The 20,242-nt window shown below is 39.5% G+C and overlaps 1 protein-coding gene across 5 annotated transcripts in view; it reads left to right on the top strand.

Annotated features, from left to right (window-relative positions):
* The window catches only part of CDH8 (cadherin 8), a 156,147-nt gene that overhangs the window by 99,086 nt on the left and 36,819 nt on the right, over positions 1–20,242 (top strand). For 4 of the 5 annotated variants that reach the window (XM_064386818.1, XM_064386817.1, XM_064386820.1 and 1 more), the window contains one exon: positions 3,377–3,513. In XM_064386818.1, coding sequence (XP_064242888.1) covers positions 3,377–3,513 — 137 coding nt within the window. Of the gene's footprint in view, positions 1–3,376; positions 3,514–15,169; positions 15,877–20,242 lie in introns of those variants that run through there. The other variant, XM_064386821.1, reaches the window with a different exon arrangement.

The following is a 20,242-nucleotide window of genomic DNA, read 5'->3' as shown; positions in this document are numbered from 1 at the left end:
CCTGCTGTTACTTTATAAGGATGCTCTCTTCATCTGCAGTGAGTTATGTTGGATAAAGCATGATCCAGGCACACAGCAAAACACATGAGCAATAATGTTCTTCCTATACTGTGAGTGCCCTCCTATAAATTACTGCCCTTCAGTGGCTTTCTCTGTGCAGAGAGAAACTGGAGCTGGTTTTCCCCATTCCTTTTGGCAGAGATTTCATCTTTGGCAGCAGTTGATCATTTTCTTAATTCACAGCAGGCCTTAAAAACCCAGATCCAATATTTTGTGCCTCCCCAATGGTGCAGTTGTTTATCTGTCACTAAGTACCCTGTCCAATCTGCCTGGCATTAATAAAAATGGAGATTTACCACTCCTGGGTAAGTGCTGGGGTTCAAATCTCAGCAGGAGCAGCAAAAAAAAAAGGTTTTTGTTCCTATTTACATTAGTGCAAATAAGGAGTAGATCAAATAAGTCATAACAGCAACAGTGCAAGAGCAGGACTGAGAATCCTTTCCAGACTTCTGTTAAACCACTGTGGGGTTGTTCCTATAATTGCCATGGCAGACTCATAAACTAACCCAAACTTCCCAATAACCTGTGCTGGCTTTATGGCAATTTCAAAAGATATTATTTCCCAAGATATTATTTTCTCATTTTTAGAGAAATATATGTTTTATGTATGTTTTATGGATCTGACAATGCATTCCCATTAAAAAGAGTTACAACACCATTATCATGAAAAGGAAACTGCAAATGTATCGTTAGTTTTTCCAGGTTTATGACACTGCAGATTTTATTTTTTGGTTTTGTAACAAATATTTATCACATTAAAATCAGGAGAGGGTTTTACCTCTTTGTTGTCTTGCAAAGACACACAACTTATGTTAAAAATGTTTCCTCTTGAATTGCTGGGTTTGTCTTGTGAGTAAATACTGCTGGGATGAGATGAGATGTGGTATAATAAACTCACAAATGTGTCACTCCCTCTTTTATAACTTCAAAACATTCATGGCAGGAAGGCCGTGAGTGGAAGTTTAAGGAAGGGTTGATCCTTAGAGAAAAACTGTCTTTCCTCAGTGGAATTTATGTCAAGCCCAGGTCAACTAAACACTGAATACCATATGAGCATTTCACATTTTATTTTGTTTGTGGATTGGGAAAATTTCTTATATGTTTGGTATCAGCAGAGTGCTTTCAGCATCATTGCATAAAACTTGAAAATGAAAAGACAGTTTTAAGTGATGACTTCTTACAAAGAGCTGATTGCTGTCTTTTCTTGTATTTTCTTGAGTGAAATTTTAAACCTGTGAAAGGCTGTAAGGTATTTTTTACTAACTTCACTAGTACCAGAATTTTACTTCTAATACTTTAATTGGAACTTGGGAGACATCAAAATACAGTTGAGATCCATTTTCAAAAATGATTGCCTGAAGTTAAGTACCTGCAGCTTTATTCTTCCACACAAGTGACCTGATTTTCAGAAATGCTGAGTTTAGTGCAGCTCCCATTAAACCATTGAGAAGTGAGTACGTGGAGCTCATGAGAAAATCAGTTTACTTCAATGTCCAAATACACATGCATGTGCCCAGCTCGAGGCACAGATATTTGGAATTTGACTTCATATTTTTGTGGTACTCTTCTTACCAAAGTAGTAATTTTTTTAATGAGTAGAACTAGTTCTTCTTTCAAATAAAACAAGTAAATATCTAAGAAATCCCATTTTGTAGTTAAGCTGGGATTTTCCCTCTTAAATCCAGTACTTGTGAAGTACCTTACCAGTGTGACCAGGTTATCCTTGAACTCTGGCAATGCAGTATTTAAACACTTAAACTTTGAGATTTTGATAAGTTTTCATTACTTAGAGCTCTTTTTGAACGTGAGCTGTATCTTTCAGAATGCATTGCACAAATAATCTAATTGCAATGTAACTTTCATTCTGAATATGAAAATATCTGATACTGAAATAAATAAATAAAAAAAGATGAACACAATAATCCTGAGCTTTGAAATCAGATGCTAATGCTGTGTCTATTAAAATCGATTGTGTTAGGCTGGAATGAGTTTGAGTTCATTGGAATATATTTATTGCAGTGTATAAAGGGACCTCCAAATCAGAATATTTTGTGGAAATTGCTTCTGCTAAAGCACAAACCAGAATGGAATAGCTGATTTTCAGATAACTATGCCATTCTCACAGTAGTAAAATACGTTCTTTTACTTTTATTGGGGTATTTTAACAATGTGTTTGAAAAAGGTAGAAAAGTGATGAGAAAGTGACAGTCTGGAGTCACTTTTCTGGCCACTCCATAAGGTAATTGAGTGTGATACCTTATCCCAACTCTCCTAACTATTGTGTCTTGCTGTAATGCAGAACAGATGTAAAAACTGCCAGTGCATGCTGTTAGCTTCTGTAATACACAGACACAAAGGCTTAAAAGGCTTTTGTATAAATCCACAATCAGGATTCAGCAAAACCCCTTGAAGTCAATTGCTGTTAAACCATATCAATAGTTTATCACTCAACTCCCTCTTTCCCCACCTTTCCTGTCAAGAAACTGAAGGCTCAATTTTGTCATTTAGTTTCTTTTCACGAACAATTCATTAATAAAATAACTCTGTGCAAATGGACAAACATAAAAGCTTTCTGGAGATCTGGACCTGAGCTTTAAATCATCATCCTGCTTAATGCACCGTTGGAGCAATCCACTACAGCTCTGGCTCCCTGCTTGGGCTGCAGAATTTACCTGGACATTCGCATTTGCAAACTCTGACTGCCTGTCAGATGGAACTTGTTTGGCTAAAAATCAGTGATGTCAACCCAGAAAAGAATCAAGCCTCCAGCATTTGCATTGTTTTACAGGAAAAAATGGTGATTCACTGTGCTCTGCCCATGGAGCTGCTAGAACCATAAGCAAATAATGTGCTTGGTGAATCGTTCATGCTTCGTTAATCTGAAATTTATTGGTAAAATAATATTATTCAGTCCTTTTTTAAAATAACCACAAAGCCCACCACTTTTGCGACTTAATACATTACTGTTGAAATTATCATCAGTTACTGTGAAATACCATAGAAGCTGTCCAATAAATGTGATGGATTGTGTAATTAACTCTTGATCAGCACCGTTTTTCAGAGATGCTACCCAGTGAACCTGAGGGCACTTTACGACCTTCACACTGGGTATACAGCTAATTACTCCTTGGGCAATAATTATTAAGTTTTTTTAGCCTCAGTTTGTCATTTTGTCTACTAAATTATTATGCTATTGAGCTTCTCAATCCATTTGGCTATAAAACTGCAGCTCTCAGAGGGCTCCCTAAATTGTCTCTGTGACTGTATGGATTACACCAACTTCATTAAGTAGATTACAGGGATGTCTGTTTTGCAGGTTTTCCATTGATCGCCACACTGACCTTGAGAGACAGTTCAACATCAATGCAGAGGATGGGAAAATAACTCTGGCAACACCCCTGGACAGAGAAACCAGCACATGGCACAACATCACTATTGTAGCCACTGAAACCAGTAAGTGTTTGAGTGTTCTGTTGGGTTTATAATTGATTTTGACAGGCTGTGCAGTGGAAATGTTGCGTAATTCAGTAAAATAAAATGTACTGGGTGTTCAAGTTAGAGAATTTTGGAAAGAAAGCTTAATTTTTGTGCAAGCTCCATTTCTTTTAGTTTTAACAACAGAAATTTTTTTTCCCAGTGAAAATGGCAATAGATATTCTGAAGTGACAGATCAGTACATATGTACAGAGTATGCAGGGTAAACGGTAAAAAATGGTTTAAAAAGCCCAGACCTAAGCCTTTTAATTAGCTCTATTAGGACAGAAAAAATTAAAGCTTTGCTATTGTAGAAGTAAATTGAAGGCTCAACCCAGACGTTCTTAATTCTGAGTGCTATTATGTTTCAGAGCCATAAATGATTAAGCACAGGGGTAATGTTGCATGAAAGTAGTGCTGTTGGATACATATGGATGAGTTTACTCACACCCAGCTCTCAACAAGAACCTGCATTGTTCAGGTCCACAGAGCCCTGGTGGCTGCTCTGCACACCTGAGTCAGGAGAGCTGCCCTGCCAGGCAATAGGGGTCAGAGGTTTTAATCAAGGAGAATTCTTAATTAATTTGGAGCTGCTGACAGGATCACACATGACAGCGTAATTTATTATTCATATTAGCACTGTATTTTAGACAATGCATGTGACACAAGAGTACTGAGGCAAAGGAGCAGGTGGGGAAGGTGGGGCTGGCACCCTGTGTCGTGTCCTGAACTGGAACACAGGCCCTGGATCCCTCTCTGTTCTGCACTCAGTGTGCAGCAGAACCCAACTGTGCACACACTGGAGCCAGCACTGGAGGAATATCTGTCTGCAGAGCCGGGTGACCAGGGCTGCTCACTCCTGCACAGGGACAACTGCCTGATGCCATGTTTGCTCTTCCCCAAATCTCTGCTTTGAAGGATACAGCATTATGGTAGAGAGCATTTGAAGCTCAGTTTCATGGTACTACAGCCATGTACATAAGCATATTTTATCCCCCAATTTATTATTTGCCCTTTTTTGTTGTCTAATATCTTTCCAGTGGTACTTGTCAGTGATGAAGAGAGATGGGGAAGACTGATTTGGTTATCAGAACCTGAATTTATTGTGGGCTACCAATGTTTATATACTTTTATGTTTTAGGAAGACTAGTAATGTTTACTATAATGATTAGGTTAAAATCACATACACAAACTTATGCATATTACAACATCTCTTGCTTGCAGAGTTTAATTAAATTTTCTTTTTCTGATAAACCAGTCTGATTGAATCTTCTTTTAATTCTCAAAGTTCTCTTTGCTCTTGCCAAGGCATCCTGTTATCAAGTCTCTTATGCTAACCAGGTCCAAAATCCATCATCTGTCTTGTGTCCCTATATCTCAACAGTACTTGATTTCAAAACCAAACTTGTTAGGAATCCATGACACACATGAGTGGGAAATGTGGGTCTGGGTGTGAGCTGAGCTCCCAACTTCCAGTCATTGTACCCTGCATTGTTCTGACACACTTCAGGAATTTGGGGATTTCATTGCCAGCAGTGCCAACAGTGCCCTGTCACTGTGCCATCTTGCAGCCAAACAATACTTTGATAAATTAGCAGAAATGCTTCTGCTTGCAGGGAAGCCAAGCCACAGGGAAACACATGAGGAGAGAAAGAAAGTTGTGGTTTAGCAGGCATGCTTTTTCTGCTTAATATCTAACCAGCTAATAATTTTAATGTTTTTAAAGGAAAAATATACAAAATGTCCATGCTAATTTTCTTAGATCATGAGATTTACCAACGGCATGGAAAGCAGAACTATTAGTTTGTGATCCAATACTCTCAGATGTTGGAAATAGTAAGATGTAAAGTGAAGTCATTTTACAAGTTGTTTCCTCCAAAAAGTTAAAAAGAACAAGATAAATAATTTTGCAAGACACTCCTCGAGTTCGTTTTTATATCTCCTTTACATGTGTGTGTCAGAGCAAAGTTGCCAGAAGTGCACTTTACTAAGCCACACAAGCATGAAGTCTGCCTGTTGCATTTTCAGTTTTTTGAAACATAATTATACTCAAGAATTTTGCAAGAAATCAGCCTTGTCATTAGACTTCATGGGAGCCTCAGCATCTACTGATATTGTAAAATTGCCTCTTATCAGACTGGCTATGAAAATAATAATGCCAATCTTGTTCTAAGCATTTGTGTTCCTGCTGATGGCTCATTTTTGCATTTCTAATATAATTATTTGACATTTACATAAAACAAGGGCTTAATTTCATAGACTACTGTCTTTGCTTATTTAAGTGAGATTATTTTTAAGCTCCTCAAGCAGAAATTAAATTTGCTTATAGAACTGTCAAACAGGGGAAAATGGGCATTTTTAGATTTTTTTTCCAAGACAGTAATAGACAAAATCTCTGTAGTAAAATAACAGAAATCTGTTGGAGGCAGGCACAAGCAGCAAATACAAATACAAAGTGTGTCATTACAATGCCTTCACTGACAGCCTTATTAATGGACTGCTGATCTCTTGCAGGAAAATAAATATGTGGGAATTGTTCGTGCAGGACCATTTCCTCTTCCTGGGCTGGCTGCTTCCCAGGGCTTGTGCAAGGCTCTCCTCTCCATCTGCAGGGCAATGACCAGGCCATTTAACTGCCATTAAATTTGCTTACTACTCATAAGCCATCATACTGTATTTTTATTTCTTTATTCCAAACATGGTAGATCCTAAATGATATGAATATGCCCTAATTTAGCAACACTTTCATAGATAAACGCCAGCTTTTAACAAACCATAATTCACTATTTCAGAGCTTGGTGATGGTAAGGTACCTGCATCTAAATTTGTGCTTTGAGCTGATTTAATTTTTTTGCAGTGTCCTGCTTGTCATCATGACAAAGTTATTTATTTGCATCATCCCTTAGCCACTGTCTCAGGTAGGAATCTTCCAAGGCAGGATTGGTGTGGCTGAATGGAGCATTACTGCTTCTGCATTTTCACTTGAAATGGGGGTGAAGCTCCTCAGGCTCAGACTGGCTGATCTTTTTAAAAGTGACCAGATTTAAAATGTGTGTAGATAATTTTAAACATTTTTAATCTTAATGCTCCAAAATATGAATTTAACCCTTTCCTGTATAGCAAAACAAGGAGGAGGAAAGTGTGAGCCAGTGGGGAATGTGATTCTTCTACGTGTACTTGATAGGTGAAAGATGAAAGACCAGTTTGGGGTTTTTTTGTGTGGCTTTTCATTTGGTTGGATTTTTATTTAGAAGAAAAACATTTTTTGTTCTCATTCATAGGCAAGTGTCTGGCCAGTGCTTGTTCAGATGAAATTCATGCTATTGGTGACAAATAGTATTATCATTGTATTCTGAGACCTGTGCAAAGCGAGACATTTTGGATGGTGCTGTTCCCTCCTTTACTTTCTCACTGCTGACAGACTCTTTTGAAGGAGTTTCTAGTTTTCTGCAGCCTTTGTTTTCAGGGAGTTAAACTGGCCAGCCAGCCTGAAGGACAGCTGCCTTCAGTGGCTCTCCCTCAGACCTTTGCCCAGATTTTGTATTGCCTTTACATTCTGGTTCCCAAAATGCGTGGCCAGTGCACAGGGTTTTGCCTCCTGCTAAAATCCCAGTAACCATGGTGCATTCTGCTTGTGTTGAGGGACACACCTGGTGCAGGTAGCTTGGTTTGCAAGCTGCAGGTTGAGCTTTGGGTGGGAGCTCGGAGATGATGTGACCTGTGACCCTTTGCATGCCAAGGGATCCGATGCCCTGTGGCACAGCTGGGTGAGGGACACTCAGAGTCAGGGCAGGAACCCAGGACTCAGGAAGAAGAGCCAAAACTTTCCTGGGCTTAAGCTGTGATGGGATAAAAGTCCAGAGATAAAAGTCTTTGTGGGGGCCCTCAGAGGCACAGGCTCAGGCTGTGGCTGTGTTACTGTGCTGGGAATAAACAGCTTTATGGAATGAGAGATCTGAGACTCTGCTGAAGGAAACCTGGGCTGGAACCAGTGAGGAAATCTGCTCTGGCTGTGAGCAGGATGTGGGGAGTCAGGAGAGGGCCTGGAGCTGCTGCTGGCTCCCAGTGACAGTGTGCCTGACAGGGAGTCCCATGAATGGTCACACTGGGAGGTTCCCCTTAATAGTTACATGCCCACAAGAGCGAATTCTTTAATCTCTTTGTGGTTACTAGAGGTTAAACCAAGCAAAGAGCCATCTGTGGAAAAGAATGAACTGAATGAGATTATTGCAGTACAGGTGATGTTTAGGTGATATAGGTGATATTTATGTGCTGGTTTCAGTATTTCAGATTTAGCTATACATTTAGTTATACGTTTTCCTTTAAACTCCTTCTGCAACTCTGGTCCACTCAACTGTCACCCTTAAATTTGTCTACTCCTATAAATATCTTTTGCACATTTTTCCTACTGTGTGATTTCTTGCATCTCTTTCTTATGGGATCAAATTAATTTTTGCTTCTTTGTTGCTTAACTTTTTTTCTTGCTCATCTCCTCTGTGCTGATGATTTCAGCCATACGGATTTTCAAGAGAAGATAATATTAGAAAGAGCCTTGACATCTTTGAAAGATGCCTCTGAAACGCAGGCTTAGGGTGTGCAGAAGAAATACACTCATGGCAAGGGCAAGACTCAAAGCTATTGAACCTGTGAATGGATTCTTAAATTTTCTTTCTGTGTTGCCATTCACCAAGTTTACCCTGCTGAATGGAAAGGAGCAGGAATATCAAGGTGATGACAGACTGGAGGAAGCAGGTCCACTGGCAAAATGATTTCCTGAGAATGAACCTTTGTGCTCTGTGGATATAAAGGGTGAACATTGTCACTGACTCTGGACTTTAAACACTGACCTAATGAGATTTCTCATTAGTTTGAGGTGTAGCTGAGACTTCCATGATCTTAAAGTCGTAGCCAAGGTTGGGAGATTTATTTTAAATTTAAATGCTTGAGAGAGGGGTGAATGTAGACTTGCTCTGTAAATCAGGGTTGATAGTGCTGCTTATGTGTTTGAGCTCTCTGGAGCTGTATCCTGAACAGGAAAGGAATCTGGGGGCATGTGGAAGGGTTTTTTGACAGCCTGAATTGCAGTGCAGTAAGAATGAATGATTAAATTATAGACGTCTCTTTTGGTGCATCTTTTTTATGTGTACAAAGGCTCATCACATCCTTGGTTCTTTGCTACTTGCTAGAAATGAATTTTCTACCATTCAGTAAAATCTGGTGAAGTCAGGATCCTAACAGTCAGATGTGATCCTGTTCTCCTGAACCCACAAATACATTTTTTCATTGTGTAGATTACAATTATAGCTGTAACTCCTGCTCCCATTGACATGCTTGTGCTGCTGGCATTAACTGGCTGCCAATTTTGCTGGGCAGTGAAGCAGAGCAGGGTTCAGGCTGGGCTTAACCTCCTCAGTATTCTCCCAGTTTCTTGCACAGGTTTTGCAGCACTTACCACGTTACGTGTTGTCAATGCTAGTCAGAGGAAAAGAAAATCAAATAGCCATGACTTATTTATTAGACCATTTTTTCCTACAGATTCTGAATGGAGCTCAAAATCACTGATCATTCAAGAGATCAGATTGCCAGACATGGATAAGACATGTAATAACTAAACTCTTTCCTCTTTCTGCCTCCAGCTCCATGGATTTGCATTTCCTTTTTCTAATGCCTGGAACAGCCACCTTGCAGATATTTCCTAGCACACTCACAATGTGGGCCTTTAATACTAGGGAAATGTTATATCAGTTAACCATTATTGCTGGTTAACTGATATAACAACAGCAGTAATAAATGGAGAACTAGTGTAGTTTGAAACTGAAGCAAAGACTTATGTAAGAGAAGCTAGTTTAACTTAGGCTAGAAAGAAATTTATTAGCAGTAGAATTTGACTGCACAACATTCCTCTGATTTAAATATGAATATCCTGATATTTGCATATTCATCCCTCCAAAACTGAAGCTGAGATCTGCTTGAGATACAGGATTCTAGTGAGTTCTTTGGAAACAAAATATACTGCAATGGCTTCATTATTAGCAATGCTTATCTGAAATTCTCTTTTTTAAAAGTGAAGTAATCTTTTTCCCCGGAATATTTGTATTACATAGTTTAGCTTCCTTGAATGATACCACAGATTTCAACAAGTAAAGACTTCTAAATATATTCCACTTGGCTAGCTCAGATTTGTGACAAACACATCAATAAATAACAAAAAGCCTGGCTCGTTATCTCTAAAGACAGCTAAATGATGATCCCTTTAAAGTCCCCTAGCTGGCTTTCACTACATGTAGCACTGAGTGGACTATTCAAGGTTTATATTTTCCTCTGAGCTGTGTTATGATTATTTTTCTCCCTCTTAGGCTGGATATTAGGAAGGAATGGTTCCCTGTGAGGGTGGGCAGGCCCTGGCACAGGGTGCCCAGAGCAGCTGGGGCTGCCCCTGGATCCCTGGCAGTGGCCAAGGCCAGGTTGGACACTGGGCTGGGAGCAGCCTGGGACAGTGCAAGGTGTCCCTGCCATGGCAGGGAGTGGAAGATTATTTTTAGGTCGTTCCAGCCCAAACCACTCTGGGATCCTGTGATCCTCACCCTCTGCACATCACACCCACAGACAGAATAGAGCAGTCCACTAGGGAATCCCAAAGCCAGTGCCTGGGACAGGATATTTCTTGTAGCCTTGAGCTGTGCTTTCAGCCAAGGTTTAAATCTCTGAATGAAGGGTTTAATGGAATTTCTGCTGTCCTTATTCTGCAGGCACTGCAGTCACAGAGATGTAATTTTCAGTGGGATTGACTGCTTGATCAAAGGGTTCTTGGCACTCAGCCCCACGTGCCAAGCAAGCAGCACTCCCATGGCAGCCTCAGCCCCCTGCCCAAGAGCTGGGCAAAGCACCAGAACTGCCACAACAAGTAGAAATTATCCTGAATAATTATTCAAAGCAAGAGGTGAAAATCTATACAAGATCTTGAAACATAAATGGTGATTTGACAACAATAAATACTTTCCAGGCCCAGAGCAGAGGCATCTCAAGGACAAAGCTGTGGGCTCTGACACAGGTAATTACCCACACCAATGGCATTCTTTGGAAATGAAGAAGTATGAGGCAATTTTGTCACCTAATGGGAAAGGGCATAAAGCCAGAAAGGCTCTATATGGTTTACCGAGAACATAAATAGAGTAATTGAATCATCACCCAGCACATGCACTGCTAAAGTTATCTATAATGTGTATTCCTTTAAAAAATGCAAGGACACTAATTAAAAAGGAAGAGAGACATATTTCTTCAGAACAAGCCTTCAGCTACAATGTACTTTTTAATGCCACGAATACCTTTGCTTTCATTATGCTTTCATTTATTTAATTTAATTTAGCCTTTTATGGTAAAAATGACTATAGGCATTATTAGCAATAATTCTAACATTTTAGAGAGTTACTTTGGTACATCATATAATTATCTCTAACTTAGGGCTGAGTAAATTTTGGTAAGTTTGTGAAAGAGAAGGAAATAAGCCTTTATGAAGGTTTAAACAAGAGAAGCTCAGGAATATTAACCTTTTCTGCTTGACCCTTTTTGCTTTGGTTTAGTGGATCTCAAACTGTATAATCCATCATTTTTACACTAAAACACAGAATTTGCTAAGGTGTTTTCTTTATTCTTTTGCACATGACTAGAAGGTTACACAGAGCTCCTCAGATCCTGAGGGGTCACAGAAGGTTTGCATTGGGCAGTGGAGGGCTGGTGCACCTTGTCAAGGCAGTTTGCAGTTCTCAGCTGTGAAAGTCTGCTCAAACATAGCACAGATTTTCCCATTAGTGTTTCACACAGCTCAAGAATAGCAGGAGAGGTGATCCACACAGCTAATAGCATGGGAGTGGCCATATTGTGAGGAAATACAAATGAGAAAGGAGTGTGCTTGTGAAACAATCTCTGTGTGAAATGGCTTCAGTAGTTCAGGAGCAGGCACTAAAATTCAGGTATTGGGTGCTGAGTAGAAGCTGGAGACCTCTGATTCCAGAGGGAGGTATGGAAGGCAGCTGTGAATAAAGCATCTGAATAATTCAGTAAAAAAAAAAAAAAAAAAGCCAAAGAAAGTAGTGAACATCATTATGACAAGGAAAAGGGGAGATTTGCAGTAACAGTCTGAGTTATACTTCTGTTTTCTGGGCATTATAAATCCAGGCTGGACATCTGAGTTCTAGATTGGCAAATATTCATTTTGTAAATTCATTATACAAGAGTTCTGTATAAAGCTCAAAATACAAAAGATTGGGGCATTGGGTGGTGTTTTAGAAGGAAATAAGGTTTCCTGGGGCATAAAGCAGGGAAGAATTCAAGTAACAAATGCAAGCAGAAATGCATGTGAATAATTAGCACACAGAATATTTATTAGTTATTTTGAGGAAATTTGTAGGTATATAGCTGATATATAGATATAAGTTATATTAGCCAAGTGCATCTTTACCCTGACCAGCTACCAACTGGCCATCCTCACTTTGAACATTTGAATTAGAAGTTCAAAAGAAAATAAGATTAATGTTAGAAGTACTGTGTGGAATTCACCTCATTTGAGAACCTGAGTTCATCAGCTCTGAGCAGATTGGGACTATCTGAAATCTCCACTGGTTTTTCTGCATGAGGGCAGGTCAGAGTAGGGGTTTGCAACTCAGTATAATTTCAGTCAATCTTCTTGAGGCACATTTCTGTCTGCAATAAAGACTGAGCAGCATGGTATGAGCTTCTGGCAAAGGTGCAGGGCAGGAAAGAATGGAACTATTTTCTCTCTGAAAAACAAAGGAGATGGCATTTTTAAAGGTGCATCCTGATGTGCTGGGGAGGTCTTTTCTGCTCATTGCTGAAGGTATGCAAGTAAGAAGGTTTGGTGCTGAACTCCTAGAGCCTGATTCATATCCAGGATACCTAACAATATTTTATCTGTGAAGGAAACATAAGATTAATTAAATTGCAGTGTTAAGAAAAATCAGTCTCAGAAAGAAATATGAGCTCTAAAAGTAATGACATTTAAATGCTTCTACAATAAATGCTGCTTTAATAAAAATCTTTATTAAAGCATTTTGATGTTTTGTCTATGAGTAAGGGAGGGATTTCATTTGAGCTATAAATTATTTTACTTCAATCATGAAATCATTTTAAATAAAAACCCCCAAATATTCCAGACAACTTGTCCTCAATCAGTCTGCTTATTGTTATTATTATTGCTGCTAGTCATTAGAAAATTTCATCGCTAATTATAATTGACAATAAGACCTTGCATATCTAAGTCAATATTTTTATAAGATTTTAATATGTATGAGGTATTAGCATATTAATAATATAATTGCTCTAAAGTGTGGGACAGATTCCTGACTCTTTTACGGCAGCACAACTCCCTTGGTTAAGCTGGAACTGAGAAACACAGCAGCAAATCATGTCCTGGTACATTTGTTTTGTCTTAAATTTTTTTTCAGTCAATTTCTTTTCCTGCCTTTCTGCTGTCTTATTTTTAAGTCAAATTCTTTTCTGTCATGCAAGGAGACCATGTTATTTTCTGGAATTTTTTTTCTCATTGTTATATTTAGAAATTAAAACCTGTTACTTCCTCACAACCATTTAAGTCATTACATTGCCTCAGAAAATCTGGAATCCTAATTAGGCTTGTGGTGCTTTGATCCACAAAAGTACAAATCCAGTGGCATTTCATCACACTCTTATTATTCTAGAGTGTATAATGAAAGTATCCAAAAGATGATTCTGAGGTTCTTTGTTTTCCTAACTTTTTTCCTTCCTAGTGGTGCTTGCCACAAGGAAATGGAAAACCTTCACTCAAAACCTTTTAGTAACTTCTTTTGCTGAAATGCTGTAGATCTGTAGGTCTGTAGATCATGCTTCCTTCTTGGAGATGCTTCCAGAGATCACAAATATTGGTTTTATATTGCTCAGTCTTGACATTACGTATCATTTTCCCATTTGTTTCATGTTTGTTTGATTTGCATTGGCCTTTTGCACAAAAACCTAACTGTAAAACTTCAAATATTTCTAGGTAGCCACTTCTTGTAGCTGTTAATAAGTGTACTGCTAGTAAGTGCTAAAACTTTTGCTGTATTTTTAATTTTGCAGTTGAAATGATTCCCTACTTCAGTACATAGCACAGCTAATTTACTGAGTGTGACATAACTGCAAACTTACTCCTGACTTGTGTCCTCGTTAGAGATAAATAAGGCTCAATTAGACAGTGCTTTATCACAAATACAGGTTGTTTTCTGTCAGAAGTTTTCAGTTTGGTCTCTGCATAGATGTGTGGGTGGAAGGATATCGGTAGTGTTGGTTTTTTTTATTGTTTTCCCTTAAGGATTTACTTAGAATCAGTGAACAAACTGGATTGCTTCATTGTCATAAACCTGGTATGACTTCAGCAGCTTCCAATACAGCCCTCTCAAGCAGCTCTACTAATACTTTATTTTGAATTATGTATTTGTTTACTCATATTGATGTGTCACATATATCTTTATTATGTGTCACTGTGAATATAAACCTCACTGTGGTCAGAATTAGATATGCAGAGCAGCCTCTAAGAACATGCTGTTTGTATCCAGAGCATCTGTCAAGAGACAAGGACCCGTAATTCTTACTCAAATATTACAAAGATGTTACAATTTCTGATTAGGATACTTATTCCAACACTTTCCAAGTCTCATCCCATCCATTTGTTCCAATTGCTTTCAGCCCTGAGTGCCACCTCCAGCCCTTCCTGGGACACCTGCAGGGATGGGCACTGCCAAGCTCCCTGGGCAGCCCCTGCCAAGGCCTGAGCAGCCTTTCCATGGGGAAATTCCTGCTGGAGCCCACCCTGAGCCTGCCCTGGCCCAGCCTGAGGCCGTTCCCTCTGCTCCTGTGCCTGTTCCTGGGAGCACAGCCCGACCCCCGGCTGTCCCCTCCTGGCAGGGAGTTGTGCAGAGCCAGAAGGGCCCCCGAGCCTCCATTTCTCCAGGCTGAGCCCCTTTCCAGGTGCCTCAGCCCCTCCTGGGGCTCCAGCCCCTTCCCAGCTCCGTTCCCTGCCCTGGACACGCTCCAGCCCCTCCAGGGCTCTCTGGCCATGACAGGCCCAGCCCTGGCCACAGCCCTCGAGGTGCCTCAGCAGGGCCAGCCCAGGGGCCGGGCCCTGCCCTGGGCCTGCTGCCACCCCAGGGCTGGCACAGCCCAGGTGCCACCGGCCTCTGGCACACCTGGCTTTGTGTCCAGCCCCTGTCACCAGCACCCCCAGGGCCTTTGCCACCAGCAGCTTTCCATCCCCTCTGCCCCAGCCCAGCTCCATGGGGTTGGGGTGACCCCAGGGCAGGACCTGGCACTTGGCCCTGTTGTCCCTTGGGTCATTCATCCAGCCTGTCCAGATCCCTCTGCAGAGCATTCCTGCCCTCCCACCCAACATGATGTTATCTGCAAACTGCCTGAGGTGCCTCCAGTTCCCTCATCCAGATCATCCATAAAGACGCTGAACAGGACTGGGCCCAACACCGAGCTCTGGGGGACACCCGGCACCAGCTGGATGTGGCACCATTCCCCATTTCTGGGTGGGCTGTCAGCCAGTTTCTCATCCAGACAAGGTGCACCTGTCCAAGCCAGGGGCTGCAGCCTCTCCAGGGGAATGCCATTGCAGCCTCCAAATCCCTCTCTGATGCAGTAGATGTGTTCCATGTAATCAGCACTCGTGTTATCCAGTACATGGAGCATCTCCTGCCTCTTCTAACATTTGCTCTTTGGAGCCCAATGCCACTGAATAGGAAGTGATCACACCAAAGTGGAGTTTTCAAAATGTACACATTGGGATTAAAGACAAACCACCATTCAAAGTCATTTGGAATAACCAGAAAGCCTCAAGTTTTGGGGTTGTTGAGTTTTTGGAAGGATGGCACAAGGGGTGGGGATTGTCTTTGCTTCCCAATCCCCTCCAGCCCCAAGGTGGATATGAATTTCTTTCAGAATCCTCTGCTTCCTCCAGGACAAACTTAGAGCTCACTCAGTGTGGCCTATGTTCTCATTCTCATTGCAGCAGAGGAAAACTTCTCCTCTCTCATCATGCACAGCTAAATCTAAATAGAACAGGATCTTCTGATTTTCCCTTGTAGCCAGGGTTGTGGTAGAAGAGGCCCTTTCCACACTTGTGAACTACATTTGAGGGGATGTTTTGCTTTTCTGATCTAGTCTCTTCTTTCCAAGCCCTTTTGATCTGTCTGTGCACTCAGACAAGGCAATATCATGCAAATACACCGAGTGAAATAAGATACTTCTGCAGAAAATTGCAAACCTTTCCTGGTTTTGCAAATGGATCTCACAATTCACAGAGTATCAGAGGTAATTACAGAGTAACTATTTGTGAAGCTGCTGAATAACTGCGCGTCTTCATGGCATGAAAAACAGCAGAGAGGTTGCATTGGAATGTCAAATTACAGCCTGACCTGAGATAAGCAAAATGAGGGCTAACTGATTCTATCGGTATGCATTGTACCTGTAAGAAAGGAATAGGCTCCCTTTTTAAAATTCATTATCAAGTTTTAGAAATCAGTGTTGATCCTTTGAAGTTAACAAAGTACCTGGTTGAAATCCCTGGTTTAATTTAAAGTATATTTTTATTTGGAATCCTAAATTATTTCAAATATAGTAAATAATTTAGTATTGCTACTTACAGCGACAAGTAAAGAGCTGAGTGCAGGGCTAGGTGGAATATCACTTATTAAAAAATTGGTCTTTTTTCAGGCATGTCTCCATTTTCTGCATAATTTAGATAATTGATTCAGGATCTGTTTGGTGCTGGGTTATATGAAATAATTTTAATGTCTTATGTGCACTTATGTACCAAAAAAAAAAAAATCCCACAGAAAAAGAGAGTGAAATCAGGACCTGAAGGATATGGTGTATTCAATTAACATTTTCTGGCATGGTGTATGCATGTATCAAAGAAATTTTAATTTTTATTTTTTGTTTTGGTATTGTCAGCAACCTGAAAGTAAAATCAGTCTGTTAGTCCCAAGTGATATATCTCATATATTGAATAAAGATAGGTGAGTGTGACCTTCCTGAGTCACCTCTTTACAGATGGAGTTGCTGAGCTTTGGGAACCTCTTTACTCCAAATCCAGCTTTGAAGAGCTGGATGATATTAAGCCACTTCTTGGTTAAACCTGTGACAGTCTCTCAGTGAGGAAATAGAAACAGAGTGTGACAAAGCTTTGCTCTTGCCTCATTCATCCTTCTGGAGCCCACAACAAAATACACCCAGGGAGCTACTGAAAGGAGACAAAGCTTCTCAACTCTGTTATTATTTTTCTCCCAAAGAATGACTGAAGGAACAAACCTGAGAAATATGTTCCACATCCTTTCCTTTCCGCGCCCCTCCCACACATGTACACACAGACACTCGCCACAATCTGTGCTGCTCCGGCGAGTTCCATGCGCTAAAGAAATACAAATTGAATAATAATTAGGAGGCCATGCTTGTTTCTTGTCTTAACACCTCGTACAGGAGCCTTCCTGCTAAGTACTGGTATGTTTATATTGCTATTTCAATAATCCACGACTTCTCATCCTTTAAAAAGACAATCATTTCAATGGGGAGTCAAAATCCTCCTGGTGAACAGTTCTGTCTGGGTTTTTCGTTTGTTGTTTGAATTTTGTCCTAGCTCAGAAATAGCTTGTGTTCTGGTATTTTTAAGAGAAATGCTGGCAATTACTGCTGTCTTCCTGACAATTTTGGAGTGGGTTTCAGGCACTCAGCCTCTCTTGAATCAGATCATTACCCAAGTGCAGACAAACGAGCCCAGTATTTGCTGCACTATGTGATTTCTGGAGTTAAGCTTCAACATAAATAAAACTTCTGTTTCACAACAGCATCTATGTATCTAAGGATTCTTTAAGTCAGATTTGTCAGTTTTATATGACAGAAAGATTGTTATAAGCTGTGGCATTCTAGAAGTAAAGGATTGCCTAAAGAAAACAACAACATAAACTGTAACAGGAGAAATAAACTTGTTCTGAGCATTATCTTAATAAAGTCATCAGATAAAACTTTGATAAAGTCATGGGGATTTGATCTGTTAAAATACAACTTAATAAGTTTGAAACATAAGGGATGTAAACCAAGCACTGTTGCTTTTATTAAGTCAGTGATTCAGATTTTGTTTTGATATCTTTGTTAGAGCTAGGTCTTCCTCTGCTTCTAATGTAAAATGTTATTATTGTAGAAATTTCCTTGAATCAGAGAAGCATGAAATAACCATTTCCAAACCATGTTGTGGTGATGATGATAATGTTATTATTATTGATGTTATTATTATTATTAATAATGATTTTTTTTTAAGCATTATTTAATTTATTTATTTATTTATTTTCTAGGTATCTACTTTCTATTCAAGTAAATTTTAGGTAAAATGCAAGACAGCTAATGACTTTTTAATAGAAAATGTTGAAGTGATTTTGGATTATTTGATTATCTAAAGAAAAACTGAACTAAACTGGATTTATTTGGGTTAAATAAATTATAAATTTAATTTTGGGCCACAATAAACTCTTTATCTAAAAAAGCATTTCATCAGTCCAGGGAAGACAGGGGGAAGTGTTTTAAGCAAGTGTATGAAGTCTTTACGTGTTTATGGGAGTAGAAAACCTGCATTTTATTTTGTTAGTTGTGGTACAAAACCAAAAATTATATTTATAAGCTCTAGTTACTCCTAGAAGCTCTTGCTGTATGCAGTAACAATGTTGACAACACTCAGTGCTTTGTAATACAAATTTCCTACAATACAGGCACATCTCAGTTTTGTAGGATTATTTCCAGGAAGGATGAAAAGTGTTGATCCCAATAAGAAGTGGTAAAACATGGGGTTGTAGCATCCAAAAGTTCGGGTTTGGATACACTTAAGTTGCTTGATAATGTTTGTTTGGGGTTTTTTTGTTTGTTTGTTTGCTTTAATTTCACTTTGGTTATTTGATCTGCCTCATCATTTAGCTATCAAACTCTACAACGTTTTTAAACCCTGAGTTGGTTTCAGTGTGTTACTCAGAGGAATACCAGCACGTTGGGTATTCCAAACATTTAATGTTCCAGTAGAGTCTCGTGAACTGGGGAGAAAACAGAAGAGCTTTTTAGGTCCTTATAACCCTTGGGAAACTTTCAATATGCATTTCTAAACCCAGGTGGATTTGCCATAAATTTTGGAAGTTTATTTATCAACCCAAACTACGTTCCACTAATTATTTTTGCATTGAGTCTTCCTTTCCTTGGATCTGTCCAGTGTGTTCTGTGCTCATCTGGATCTCACTGCTGGAGTTCAGAAATATTCTATGCTCATCTAGACACAGAATGGTGTCTTCAGATTACTAAGTCCTTCTGGGCAGCCCTAGCTTGAAAAGACATTTGGTTAACTAGACTAGTGGAAATTTTGTCAATATTTTTCAGTCTTGCATCTCACAGCATTCAATTTTCAAACAAAGCTAATGTTTCTCAAGTGACAGTCCTAATGATACTTTTATATTGCAAAATTCAAGGTAGGTCTTTTTAAACTGTACATCACAATAAATACAGGTTTTAGAGCTTTAAAAATCTGGTGAGTTCCTTAGAGAGTCTCTAACTTTACAGTTTTTTTATGATTTTGCATAAAATAACAGATTGGAAGTTAAGCAGTCAGTCTAGCTGTCTACCTGCTGCATGCAAGAAGATTCTGTCTCCATTAAATCTACTGACTGAGGGGTTTGTTGGGCAGAAACCCAAACTAAACAAAAACCCACGCAGTAATTAATCTCAGTTTTGTTCCTAGTTTAGGAAGAACTGACTGTCCATTCATATAAATGAGGAAAAGTTCTGAACATTGAATACTAACGAGTGAGACACCCAAGGGCCTGAAGGGCAGTGACCATGTAAATGGGGCAGGCTGTGACCAGCCTGGATCCACTCCAATCCCTTCCTACTCCCAGTTCAAGCCTTTGGGGCACTGCCAGCAGATCTGGGTTTAGGCTTGGACATCCTCTGTGCGTGTTTCAGCACCGAGAGTCTGCAGACATGAAACGTATGGAGATGAACAGATGGAACTGTTCCATCCTGATGGCGTTTTCAACCTGGGTTTGCTTAGTGAGGACTCACTTGTGTTTGAATAGGTGTGCTCAGGGTGGAGGAAAACACTCAGCACAAGGTGGAATGATGAAATAATGCAGTGCATTCAGGGTGGTGGGCAGTACAAGCTGTAGATACATTTCCCTCTCCCATCTCTCTCTCTTTCTCAACAATAAATTTCACCACAGTCACAGGAACCCTAAAAGGCAGTGGATATCCCCTTGTTTGGAGATTTCCAAACCAGCTGGGTCTCTCTTGTGTTTAGTAAATTAATTTTTTTAATGAATTCTCATCAAGTTTCTAATTATAATATCTTTAAATTTAATGTTTGTATTTCTGATGAAAGACAAACATTTTGGGGGCAGTCACAAGGGACATGAATAATTTCTTTAGAAGCTTATCTAATTAATTACATTTCTCTGTAATGTCTTTAAAATTTGAACTGCCATCATTTCATTAATTTAGATAAAAGTAAATCTTTAGTATTTAAATATGACACTAGTGCTGAGAATTCTGATAAGCTTGAGATTCATTGTCTGTATTTTTATTAAGTGATGATTTTAAAAGTGTTAAAAATATTTGGAATTCATGATGTGCATGTTAGGTTTTATTTGGT

Source organism: Passer domesticus, chromosome 12 (genome assembly GCF_036417665.1).
Source record: "Passer domesticus isolate bPasDom1 chromosome 12, bPasDom1.hap1, whole genome shotgun sequence".
In the NCBI taxonomy this organism is placed as follows: Eukaryota; Metazoa; Chordata; class Aves; order Passeriformes; family Passeridae; genus Passer; species Passer domesticus.
The sequence above is the reverse complement of the archived record's forward strand: the minus strand, read 5'-3'. Positions and strand labels throughout refer to the sequence as shown.